We start from the raw sequence: 13,271 nt of genomic DNA, 5'->3' as shown, positions 1-13,271 counted from the left end.
GCTCATGATATTTAACCAATGGGGAATGATTACATATCATTGTCAGATGCAATTGTAGTGCGGTGCAGACGCACATAAATACAATAATTGTTTGTGCAAAGTACTGCCAGTGACATCACTATCCACAGGGAATTTTTGTCGGATAATCAAAATTGTATCATTGAAGTGACATTACGTCACAATGCTAATGTTGTCTGGAAAACGATAAATAAACAACAGGAAAATATTATTTGCCAAGTTGTGACAGGCGGAACCATATAATGAACTTTATGAAAGTACGACTATCGTATTTCGCCAGGGCCGTTGCAGAGATTATTTGGTCCGGTACCAATGACCCAAACAGAAAATTAACCGTTTATTACATTGATTCAACGTCTGCAGACGTTGAATGTAAAAAAACATTGATCTGCTGTCTGGGAAGATTGTCGGAGACAAATTAAGACACTGATAAGAAACACGTATTACGTATATCCAAAGGACACACTGAAGTTTCGTTAAGTTCTGCGAAAGATTGCGGGACCCTAAAATCATCCTAGGCCCTGGTCTAAAAGTATCTCCTGGACCTCCCTCTTAACGCTTCTGCACTTGGCTATAGTAAAGTGTGAATGCTGTGTACTGTGCTGTAAAAAACCAGGCATTGAATTACAGTAACTAAGGCAACTACCCAGACGGCAAAATCCGTCATTTTTACATTGATTTAAGGTCTGCAAACGTTGAATCAATGCAAAAGTGACTGATTTGACTGTCTGGGTATGAAATGAGGATAAGTGGAATCGGGGCTATATTGACATTAACTAAGGGTTGTTTTGACAAACATATAGCCTGCTGTAAGTTTTAATGTGTTTAATTGTGAAAACAGCAGTAATGTGCTTAGTCGTAAAAGCTACAAAACTGCTTATTCAGCAGCTTGTGAAAATAAGGCAATATCCGATTTATACCGGTAAAACATCGCAGGAAACCCCGGTCTAGCAAAAGAAGCGCTGTGTCAATGTAAACATGAAAGGACAAAATTGTTGCAATTCCCTTTCCCAACGCGTGCGCTGCTGGCTTAGCTGCGTTTTGAAAATGCCTGCAAACACTTTCATAGGAATCAGTATAACGTGCATTCGTTAAGCACGTCTAGACTTTGACGCATTACACGAAATCAGGATTACGCAAAGTGAAACATATTATCTGGCAGCACGTCTTCATTCACCAAATAGAATGGGTTCGTGGAAAATAGGCAACTCTGCAACAACAATGTTGCTTTGGTCACTAGTTACCAATGCTTCTTGGTCACTGTTTGCAACTACAAATTGTTTTGAAACGTCTAGACCAGTGCCTTTCAACCTTATTTTAGACTTAGACCCCGGTTTTCCCCTTGATGAATTCCTGGAAAAGGCATATACAGTATTTCCCTTTGTGCAGTAGCGCTATGTATCTTACCTTTCATGAAGACTAAATGCTACTTTTATTCATAATTCTCTTTAACAATGTATGTGCTTTCATGGTACTTTGGAATGTGAATGCACTTATGCCACAAGCAAAACAAAACAAGAAATTTTGTCTGCCGAATTTCCGTCTCATATCTCAGCTATGCTTTCGTATTTCTCAATTGAGTAGTCTATAATAAAAATCCATCGCAGACTTCGCCAACTTGGTAATTCCATTGAGCTAATAGGAGCTAAATCTTAGCAGTTCAAACCGAATTTGAAAAAAAACAAGTGGGGTCTAATTTTAATTTTTAGTTGTACGGGAAGTACTAATTTGCCTAATAGCGTCTTGTAAAGAAAGCAACAATATTCTGCTTCATATAAAAACTGGTGCTTGTCAACTTTAGGGTGTGACACTGACCAGCGGCTCTATTGAACAAGTCTCAGTCTTTGGCCCAGTGAAACTTTGCAGCTAGTTACTGTATTTCGACTTGTTACCAGTTGCATTCAATTTGATTACAGCTGACCTCAGTTCAGTTTTTACGTTAAAGTAACTGTTGTTCAACTTTGATTCATTGACCGAGCACGTTTTTCTGTTTTGATTCAAAGGAAAAAGTGATGTTTTGGACAGCTATTAAACCTATTGAAATAGCCTAGCTGTAATTGGGTATGCTTAGAATTATAGACATTTACGTAAAGTACCTAGTTGTGATATTTGAGTGTGAATATAACAGCAAATTACGTTGAAATTGTGGTAAATATTGTCGTAGTTTGGTAACCTCGGGTCAAAAATCCAAATTCAAAAAATTACTTTTGATATAGCATAATTGTTTAATTGTGATTAAAGGTCGCATTGATTGGTTGATTGAATCTTTATCCTCGGACTGGGAAAGCTTCTTGCAGAGCTTAATCCTGGCATTCTTAGCATTCCATTCGGAAACAGTTGGATGTTTTTTCCAAGGCTGTGGAGTCGGTTAGATTTTGGCGTGTTCTGAGTCGTTAAAAAAACGGCCGACTCCGACTCCGGTTTGATGAAAAACGACAAACAATAAAACTTTTGTTTGCAATACAATTTTTCAAAATATTGTTTTTTATTCTCTGTTTTGCGCTCCAACCCTTTACCAAAAATAAAAGTGTTGGTTCTTGTCAATTTTGTGAAAGTCGCCGTTTCAACTTTGATTACAAATTTAATGAAATTAATTTAAAAAAAAATGAAAAAGGACAAAATTAAAAAAAACTGACATCCCTCTAAAATCTGGCAACATTGAAGCCGGAGTCGGAGTCGGTCCGGTATAAACAGAAGAGTTGGTATCGTATATTTTTCGTTCGACGCCACAGCCCTGATCTTTTCACAACACTCACTTTCTCTTTGCTGCAATGAAATCACAATGATGTCACATTGGCTTTCAAAGAAACCTTGAAAGTAATTTCTATATAAACCTACTAATCTTGAAACCTCAACCTATAGCTAGGAACAAAGCTTATTGTCATGAGCTAGGAACATACGTCATTTTGCTTTGCAGCCCACGTGAAAAGTAGCGAGGTAGAAAACTATTAAAACATACAAAAGATAAATCATCGATAGGAATAGGAACCTTTCATTTTTTCCCAAATTAACAAAGCAACTGCTAGTATCTGGTTATTTGAGACCAAAATAAACAAATGAAAAATAAAAATGCTCAAATTACGACTGATATTTTTTGTTAGCCAAAACAAAATGAGCAATCTGTTGTAGCATGAAACAAATTGGAACCACAGTCTGATTGGTGTGATGTTAAAAAAAAGTAAAACACTCAATTAAACTTGAGTCAATGGTAAAATAGCCATAGTGACTAAATCTATTACATTACGTATGGCAAGCATAAAGTATCTTAAATGATTAAGAGCAGTGGAAGAAAATCAACTTTGGCCATAAAAAAAATTTTTCTGCGAAAAACCTATTACTAACGTACTGTTGTAAACAGTTTATTGATTACAGGCCAATCTATTAGGCCTATCAAGCATAGGCCTATAATTATATAAACAATATTACATTTTATAATTGTCGCAAAAACTCTGTAACTAAATATGTCCGAGAAAAATTGATTTAAGACGCAAAAATGTAAAGTGTTTGTCCGTGTGTAACTCATTTATAAATTTAATGCATTGGCTTGCAAGTTACATTACTAACCAGTGTTGCTTGGTCCTTGCCATTTATTGCGTTTATAAAGCCGGTCGCTTGATCAACTGAGCTATCGAGCAGAAGCATTGATTTATCGTTATTTTATTGATCTAATTCTAAGATATTCACTTATCTTAAAGCAAAATCTTTACATGAGCTGCTGAAATAATTTATTTGGAAAGGAACTTTTAGCTCAGTAGAAGCTGAAGAAACGCTTTGGTGGTGTCAGTTTGATCATTATATCACCTTGACTACTTTGTGTGTCATTTGAGATTTTGACACTATATCTACAAGATACAGTAATAGCTAAGATATTTTTGTAAAAAAAGTAAAAATATTTTGTCGCTGCAAAAACATAGCTTATTTAAATATCACTTTTCCAGAATTTTATACTTTGTTGGTGGATAACTAACATTAGTCATAACAAGGGGCTTTCCGCGTTTAAAAGTCACAGCGCTTTTTGCGGGACTTGGTACCACCTATGGGTGACATCATTGTTGCTTTTGGATAGATTTCAAAGGACCGAGTTTGAAATTGTACATTCTGTAGGCATCTGCACAGCGAGAAAAGAGATTTCTTCTTCTTGTCTTTCGAACTATTTTAAGCCGAGGCAAAACATACTTTGACAAGTCGGTAATTTGAGTGAAAGGAAACAATGTTAAGACGTGACTCAAGTCATCACAGTTCAAATAGTGTGCATAATATTTGATCAATTTTACACAGGTTGACAGGATTCGGTTATTTCTCTGTTGCGGTGTTTCCTTACTTTTTCTGATTCTTGGACCCCTACAAGCCGGTCTCAATATTCTAGCTCCCCCTTATAAATCGTTAACATCCAATTTTCGGTAATGAGGTTTTTGTTTTGGTGTCAGCTTATGATGAGCATTTTGCAGCACTACCATGTAGGCCTATCAAGAATTTCTCATCACCCTCTAACAGGAGCGGATCCAGCAATTAGCGTTGAATGAGGGGATGATTTCAACAAAAGACAACGGTGTGTGGGTCAACATTAATCCTACCTTGCAAATACGCCGTGAATAAAGTTATTTTTCTGTGTTTTTAAGGGGGAAAACTGCCCCAATTGAGCCTCTCGGATCCACCAATGCCCTCTTCCTCGACGCTGGCACCCCTTGGCAATACCACCTCATCTGGTTTAGAAACGCTGCTTTATTGTTTGATTTGTGTATGCGGCTGACAAAAGTGTGTAGTCTACGTTTGAACATTTGTTTTGGTTTCGAGTTTTGTGTGTGGCTGTTCTAAGTTTATTGAAATTTTTTCTTTATAATTTCTCAAACTGCGGAGGCGTCATCATCGCTGTAGTGATTTAGCGGAAGACATCATAAACAGTATTTTTAGCTCAAAAAATGCTTAATGTTTACAAACATTACAAGTAGCTATAACTTTGTGTGTATAATTAGAGATTGTGGCTGATTAAGCAGATTCTTGCTGGTAGCAAAGCCTGTGCCACCAACGCAGGAGAAAATCTTGCGTTTTCGATGCGAATTTGATCAATATCTTTCAAGTTGGCAGACAATCTGACGTAGGCTATGGCTATGTCACAGTCTGAACTGGGCCGTTGACCTGCGATAAAACTAGATGGACTTTGTGCCAAGCTACCTAACTTGCAGCAGTGGCGTAGCTGGAAAACAATTTTTAGGAGGACAAAAGCAGCTATTGGGGGGCAAACATTTTAATATTTGAAATGAAGATTTTGTTTCAAAATATAGCTACTGAATGCAGCCAAACATTTATGAAACGTCATTCAACATCTAAGACAATGTTATTAAAGCGTTGTAATAGTAATAGTAACCCACTTTTTGGAGAGAACAAGATAAAACTTTGGGGCGAGACTGTTCCCCCAAACCTCCTGTGGCAACGTTCCACAAGAAGCCACTACCATGAGTTCACGCATGGTAAAAGAAAATGTGGATGTGAAGCGACCAGAAACCTTAGTTAGATGAATGACATCGAAAGAACGTCATGAGACGCTATTCGAAGCACAACGTTTTAACAAAATAGCTTCCAAACAAGGATAATGTACAGCGTAAGAACACATGCAAGCGAAAACAACGTGATTGGCTACATTTGTAACTTTGTAGCTACGTAGTACTAGTCTCAATATGACGCTATTAGTCGGGTACAGCGGTGAAACTGTGTTACCAGACTTGTTTAGATATTCTCTGCAACTAGAAATGTAACTTTATTAAACTAAAATCTACCTAAGCCATGTTGAGGATTTATCGAGCATAAGCTACTTATCCTTAATGACAATATAAGCAACAGAGCTTGAGAACAAGCACTGTTACTTGCGTGGTAGCTTCATGCTGTCTATTCTTTGTCAAGTCAAATGTTTTGAAATGTAAACGAGAAAATCACATTTTGGTTTCAGTTTATAATGTGTCAACCACAATTCGGTATTACTGTGTCAAGACCAACTGCTTTATTTTTAGGAATCAATGAAGCAGTCCTCTCTTTGTCTGCGGTTACCACGGTCAAAGTTTGAAAGTAAAATTTTAAATTGACCCTCTAGACTTGCAAGTCAGCCGTAAATAAACATTCAACTGCGCTTGACCTTGCTCGAATACGTCACAAGCCAGAGATTTATATCTCACCGAATATTGTTCAAAATATAAAAGGACCGGCTTGCCGAGGTTTAGCAACAGTTTGCTTGTGACCTGCTGGCAAACTGGTCAGGTTTTGAAGACAAGGCAGTGTGATTTTTAAAACCACGCATTAATCTAATTTTGTGTTGAAGTATAGTGTTGTTTTTTAGCACGTGTTTGCAGAATAATATTGACTTAGAAATAAGTTTGAAAATTGACAGAATGCTTGAAAGATAGAGTGAGCAAAATTATCACATTTCCTCAAGTATATGACATTTGTCTTGTAAACGCTAGCATAATTTTGACCAAGCTATTTTCTATATAAGATTCCACTAAGAGGTCAAACAGATTGTTAAGGACGTTTTAATAACATTGCTTTTACTTTCTTTAATTTTCAATTATTTTTGAAGTGGTGCAGTTTTTTGACGATAACTTTTGGTCGTAGCAATTTTCGTCAAGTTATTATTCATTTTTCACAACCAGTTTGAAAGGGTAGTCGACATTTCTCGTGCTAATACCAAACAACATAATAACTGCTAACAAAAGTGTTAGCGATGAGTCTCTACTATTTTCCCCAAACACAATAAAGTCATTTTTACAAAACTTTGTGAACGCACATAGCGCATCAAGGTATTGAGATACTTGCGATTTCAGCTCATTACTTACGCGGTATAGGAAAACGTTGCACCAATGCATCTGCCTATTGTTGCTGTTTATTAACGCAAATGCATGCTAAACCAATCTTTTTTTTCAGACAAATAAAAAGTCTTTAAAATTGTAATTGTTGCTGTTGCTAATTTAAACCTCAAGTCAAACATGAACGGTAAGCCAATAAGTTTAGTGATCTCAGAAAATGTTTATTAATTGTTTGTTATTTCTACTACGAGCGCTTTGTGTTCTTCTGCTTCTTTCGCAGTTACGTTTCCATTCACAAAAGTATACTTACGTGTTTCATCGTTATAAAACCATGAAACGATCGGTTTTCTCATCGCAATGCCACAAAATTATCACATCATATCTCAGAACTGACTGCATGAACAAAATATTCAAGAAGGCTTTCTATTGTGTAATTTTCCCTGATTCATCACGTTGAATCAAGATTTCAATGTAATGGTTTTGATTTTGAAATGTCAAGATTTAACATTTTAGTAACAGTACAACTTTGAAGTAAAACTGCACGGGCAAAAGAGGATTTCAGCAAAATAATTCGTAGAAATCTGATTCTTAAATTGACCTCTCAATGTCGTATAACGTGTCATATATGTTCTTTATGCCCACTTACTGCAAATGTGTGTTGACTTAATGACTGCTAATGCTAATTTGTCTCATTACTAAACTCATTAGAGAAAGTTTAAAGAAACAATAGAACTACGCTTAGGGCATTTTTGAATTAAACTTAAAAAGAGGTATTTGCTCTTACATGATTGAAAGGCTCGACACTTCACTATACCAAGACATTCAAATCATTATTTCAATCATTGTAAATAGCTGGGAGCAAAATAGGAGATGCCCTTACATAGTTTTCTTGTGTAAATTGTATCAGATGACTACTGTAGTTAGCTATTGCATAATTTTTTTTACATGGGCACTAATGCCGTATTTTCTTTAAAAACGACAATAAATTTTTTAGCCATCGGTTCAACAGCGGTTTAAGCTGATTCATTGTTCACATTAAGAATGCATGTGTTGCTGGATTATTATAAACTGTACTCAATATTAACCCGGGGGCAATAATGTACCACAACTGAACACACGACCTGGCTAGAATGATAACTTGACGTCTTGAAAGGGCGTTTTTGCTTACAAATACATACAAGAAAAATGTTAAACACAACAACAAAGAAGGATTTTCCAATCTGCGTTTAAAACATCTTTTAGCTGGGCTATGTAGCTTTCTAGGTTATAACTTATAGAATTTTTTGAAGATTGGTATCATTTGGTTATTGTTAGACGCTAACAGTTATAAAGTTGATATATCTTCTTTTATTTGAGTGTCAGGGAGTATTTAATTCTAATACGCTATTTTTCTTTAGCTTCACACATATCGATGATAATCTTCCTATTTACAATGACTTTCGCTGGCATGTGCAACGCCAGTCGGTGTGAAAGCAACGATGACTGCAAATTCCAAGGCGAATGCATGGAAGGATTTTGTGTCTGCAACAAAGATTGTTCTAAAGCAGGTAGGCTGCAAAACATAATTCTTCAAGTATACTTTTATCATTTTTTTTGTTTTGTTTAAATCTACTGTAAGCTGCAGTAAGCTATATATTTTTTTAAATACCGGTAAATTGAACACTCGGCAATCATGGGGCGACTTTCTGGTCAAAGGCACCGGGGGCGTCCATGTTTGGAAATCTTCAAAAATCTTTCAACATGGACAAACCAAAATTTTGAAAACTTAATAAAAACTATGGACAATCGATCGTTGTGGAGACTCAGGGTAGCCGACGCCTTACTCAGGCATGGCCGATGACGTTGATGAAATATAGTAAAAATCAGGATTTCATAAATAGTTTGAAAAACATCTTGTTTCAAATCTTTTCACATTTCTCAGGTCTTATCGTTCTTTGCGGGGACGACGGAAATTATTACCTCAATTTTTGTTACGTCATGATGACGTCATGCGAACGTCAAACAGAAGTAAAAGTTCAATGGGTGGGGAAGCACGGCCGGTGTGCCAATCACGACCTGCACCCATTCGTGTCTTTGATAAGCGGTAAGCGTGTGTCCTGTGTATGTCATTGTCTGCTTTCACACAAGTCCGAAATGCACTCGTTCTGTTGTGGTTGTCAAGCAGTTGCGACAGAAATCAAAGAACGTTTCGTATTGATGAGTAGTTAGTGCATTTGTGAATCTTACGAAAAAGTTACCTACAAGCAAAATGTATTCAAAAAACTAATGTGTATATAAAATAGTTTATTTTAATTTTTTGTGCTTTAAAATTGATTTTCTATTTTCTTAGCACCCCGTTGCTGTCAGTAAAGGTTTAGTTATTTTACATGTTATTGATAAAATCAAAACAAAATAAATTAATAAAAGACTTAAGAAACAATTTTCAAACGTAGTAATATATGTTTAGGTGCAAAACATGACTTCGCTTCCTGTGAATTGAAAAGAAATCACTGTGTAAACTTTGGAGTTTGCGCGAAAGATCCACTACCATTTTGCTTGTAAGTCAGGATTGTCATCTTGTTGTTTGTAAAGTTAAGTTGCTGAGTTCATAAAAAGGCTGGAACTGAGAATAACCTCTGAATATCAGCAATGAGCACTTTTAAAACAACAATTGACCTTATCACAAGGCCAGCAAAGAATGTCATTTTTTTTTAAATTTTTCATCGTAGCCTAATAACCGATTTCAGTGAACTGCCTTTTTGTAGCCTATTTTTAAAGGTATGATTTTTCCCTTATACCTTTCGGATTGGCGGCGTGTTTACAGTAACACAATCTCTTCGTCCTTTTTCAGTAAATATAATCACTTGGTAGATGTAATTAATTGAGGCCCAGGAGATTAATTTATCCTTTGTTGAGAACACCTTCAACACGGCCTTTTGCAGCTGAAACGTTTGAGAACAATCCGAATGATTTCTGTTGTTTTACAAATTTGAAAAAGTCATCTCGATAAATCTGAAAACTTTGTTTTCATCTCCAGATGTCCAGAAGGGTATGGAGGATCAAGATGCGAAAGTGCAGAAGACACAGACGATGATGATGTTTTCATCACCCCGCAATCTATGGTGGGTCAAGCTCCTAAAGAACTAGGCCATCAGCAGATGGCAACCCTCATTTTCTTGTGTGTTCTGACGGCAATGTTGTCCTCAGTTGTCACATCAGCGATTTGTCACAGGTGCATGAACAGTTCATAAATGTTCTGAACAGTTCTTTTATGAAACTGTGGTGCACAACATATGACTCGCCTGTCCCACTCGCCACGGCATCTACTCACAAGAGTCAGTAAGCTACAATTTTTTTCCACCAGCAATTCACATTGCACAATACGAGATTTTTTTCTGATGATATCAAATTGATGTCACAAGCTTGAAAGTGATGACGATCAAAATTGTTGGGTGAGCTTTGAATCACCAGTAGGATCAATCAAATTTCAATATTAACAATTAAATTATAATGTGATTTAGCAATCTTCGTGCTTTAAATTCATAAACTATAAACAAAAACCCCCAAAAATAGTGGTTTTTACCAGTGGCGTAAGCTAGTTCCAAACTTTTTTAAGGGGGCAAAAGCAATTGTTAGTAAGGGCAAACGCCATGCAACACGAATTACAATGGTGTTAAAACGCTGTAATAATATTAAAACATGTTTTTTGGGTGGGTCTGGATAACATTTTGGGGGTGATTATCCCCAAGTCTCCCGTGGCTAAACGTCTTTGATTTTTACGTTTTTGAAAGATGGGTTGTAGGTAGGCTATAAGTTGTGCACCACAGGCATTTTGATTTCGTTCATTTGCTTCACCGCACGTTATATTTGAAATGGATTTCAAATGACACATTATTTTATAACTAACCTACTGTACAGTGTAATAATCAAAACTTGCATGGGCTGAAGAGCATGCCAAGATTTTCAGTCTGTCTTTGATTGCATGTTAGTCTACGACTACGTAATGATTTTTGGAGTTGAAACATTTTGCAATATGTTGCAAGCGGAGATGGCGACTGATGATGAACATTTTTCTATCTTTTTTTAGAATTAAAAATAAAAAAATGAAAAAACTTTATCGGAACCTGAGAACTAGAGAGGAATGGAAAGATTCAAGCAAGGACAAGGAAACGGAGGATTCGAAAACTGACTCAGATATGTTTGGAAACAATTACAAAGAATGTCTTGTTGTTAAACACGAAAAATAACCACGGCCGAAATCACGATGGTAATATACTTCCGTGTGGTACAAATTTTTAGGTTTATAGCGTATGAACATTTGGCGACGTTGAAACAATGCAAAAATAGTAACTTTTTTAGCTTTTTTAGCAAATACATGTTTCACATTTCAGATTTATTTTGTTCAAGGTTTATTAACAAAATTTTCATTCTTATACCGATGTATTATTATGTCTTGCAATTTCGGCGTGTTCTAAAATTATGTTGTATTTTTTAGCGATCTGTTTACACTGTGAATCAATAACTTTGCTAGTGAAGTGAAATATCCCGCACTTGTTAAACACAAATCCTCAAAATGTTTGTATTGACCACACAAAGTTAAAGCTTGCATGTTAAGTTATTATCTATATTGCTATTAAAAGTTTTAAGAAAATTTTAATAAGTGATTTTTGACTGGCTAGCACAAATAACTTTGTAAACCAATTTTTAAACTTTATATTTTGAAATAAAAAGAACGCTGACCTAAAATTAAAGATATTTTGTTTTATTCCATATTTGATGTCAGAACAGAAACTTTTGCATTTTGTTTTGAAGTAACCTAACAGCTGCATTTTCTGTAAGTGTTGCTTGCAATAATTGTGTAACTTATTTCAGTAATAATTTACAATGCAATTTATTTTGTTTTCATCTATTCAAAAGACAAACGTTTTCGCATCTTTAATTTACTGCTGAATGCGAAAGAATTTAAATCAAAAACTATTTGTATGAATAGTTTCAAGATTGTTTGAAATTATAAGAAAAAATGTTTTGTAAACTCGATGTGTGGTCTGCAGAGACCAAATGTTGCTCTGTTGTGTGTATGTAGTGTATGCATCTATGCAATTAACCGTTTTCGTAAATCTTCATAGGCGCTTCATACAAGCAAAGAAGTTGCAATATTAGGCCTGCTAAAAATATTACAATCTTATTGAATAAACTTGTCACAAAAACACAGGCCAGAATTTTAAGTAAAGAAATTTTTGATCTTGAGTTTTCCCTAAAGAAACTAGATTGGTAAATTGACATCGTTACTTTGACTAACTGAAATTGTTTTGTGAAACAATGTCGGTTTAGCGAAATTGTCCTATCATGTCAAGACAACCACGAAAAAGGATCTTTGTTAGTTACGTTATACCAACTCGTGATTTGTGTCGCAGTTCTTTGACTTATACTTTATTTTTTTGCTGTGTATGTTTACTTTTGTTTGCAATGTGGTATTTATTAATAAATTATTATGTGATGATCATTCCCACTTAAGCAAATGCTTCATGTAATAATGTACTCAGTTGCGCCTCTATACGGCTGCGTTGACACTGTCTGCTTTGTAAAGCGCTGAGGAGCAACGCATTCTGCGATGGATACAGCGCTATATAAAAACTAACATTATTATTATTAAAACGCAACCAGCAGCGTTGATAACGGTTACTTTTCGGGCCAGGAATATCTCAAAATACCGAGTGTCAGTAGTGTACCATTGCTCTGAGTCAACAAAAAGTAACCTTAGCTGTATCTAGATGTAATAGCCTGCGTTTTACTACTATTAATAGAATTTACTTGATAGATTACTTTTAACTTTGGAGTCACTTAAAAGTTGGTTGATTTGGAATCTTTATCCTCGGACTAAGAAAGCCTTGATAGGTTATTCCTGGTAGTTTCGCATACTTGTAGGGGCTTTTGACGCATAGCCGATTACCGAGACTGGCAGATTGAAGCTTTTCAATTGAATTGTTGTTGCCGGGAAATTATTCCATCCACTTTGTGCCGCTGAATGGAGAGCAGTCCTCGAAATGCGTTGCTAAAGCGAGCAACCCGAGAGCCGAACCAGCGCCGCGTGATTTCAGTCGGGCGCTTAACCACTGAGCTAACGAGGCGGACGTTTAGGTGTTGGCGTTTATGACCGAATCGGAATTTGAACCGGGGATGCATGATTTTAAGGTCCCAAGAAACAAAATCATTTCTTTTTCCGTTCGAAAGTTGGGTCAGAAGAAACTGCGCCGTCTGGCGACGTTGAAACGATGTAAAAAGATAACTTTTGTTAACTGCTGGTCCACCGAGGTGACGAAAGACATCCACCTACAAATTGGTTGCGGCATGATTGCCTTTGTTGCTGCAACATTTGATTTTAAAACCTATTTTGTCACCAGGGGAAGGCAGTGAAGAAGACGTTGAAATAGAATTTTTAGAAAAGTTCATTCAAACAGTTACCACAAGTTGGCAAAATCT

The 13,271-nt window shown here is 36.0% G+C and overlaps 1 protein-coding gene across 2 annotated transcripts; it reads left to right on the top strand.

The window, feature by feature from the left end:
• The first annotated feature begins 6,870 nt into the window (after nt 1-6,870).
• LOC145764786 (tomoregulin-2-like) lies at nt 6,871-12,296 on the top strand. Of its 2 annotated transcripts, none has more exons than XM_082576460.1 (6): nt 6,871-6,999; nt 8,210-8,359; nt 8,734-8,895; nt 9,259-9,349; nt 9,829-10,023; nt 10,879-12,296. In XM_082576460.1, exons 1-6 carry the CDS (start codon nt 6,993-6,995, stop codon nt 11,036-11,038), a joined length of 765 nt encoding a protein of 254 aa, XP_082432586.1. In that variant the 5' UTR covers nt 6,871-6,992; the 3' UTR covers nt 11,039-12,296. The 2 variants fall into 2 exon arrangements, with proteins under 2 accessions (XP_082432586.1, XP_082432587.1); XM_082576461.1 differs by having other exon boundaries at nt 9,829-9,913; nt 10,879-11,005.
• Nucleotides 12,297-13,271: the final 975 nt, after the last annotated feature.

The sequence above is a fragment of the Aplidium turbinatum genome, chromosome 2 (genome assembly GCF_918807975.1).
Source record: "Aplidium turbinatum chromosome 2, kaAplTurb1.1, whole genome shotgun sequence".
Lineage (NCBI taxonomy): Eukaryota > Metazoa > Chordata > Ascidiacea > Aplousobranchia > Polyclinidae > Aplidium > Aplidium turbinatum.
The sequence above is the reverse complement of the archived record's forward strand: the minus strand, read 5'-3'. Positions and strand labels throughout refer to the sequence as shown.

Coding starts and splice junctions, on each gene's coding strand:
- LOC145764786 (XM_082576460.1), top strand. Junction 8,896..9,258: donor ATTCGTGTCTTTGATAAGCG/GTAAGCGTGTGT, acceptor ATATATGTTTAG/GTGCAAAACATGACTTCGCT. Junction 10,024..10,878: donor ACATCAGCGATTTGTCACAG/GTGCATGAACAG, acceptor ATCTTTTTTTAG/AATTAAAAATAAAAAAATGA.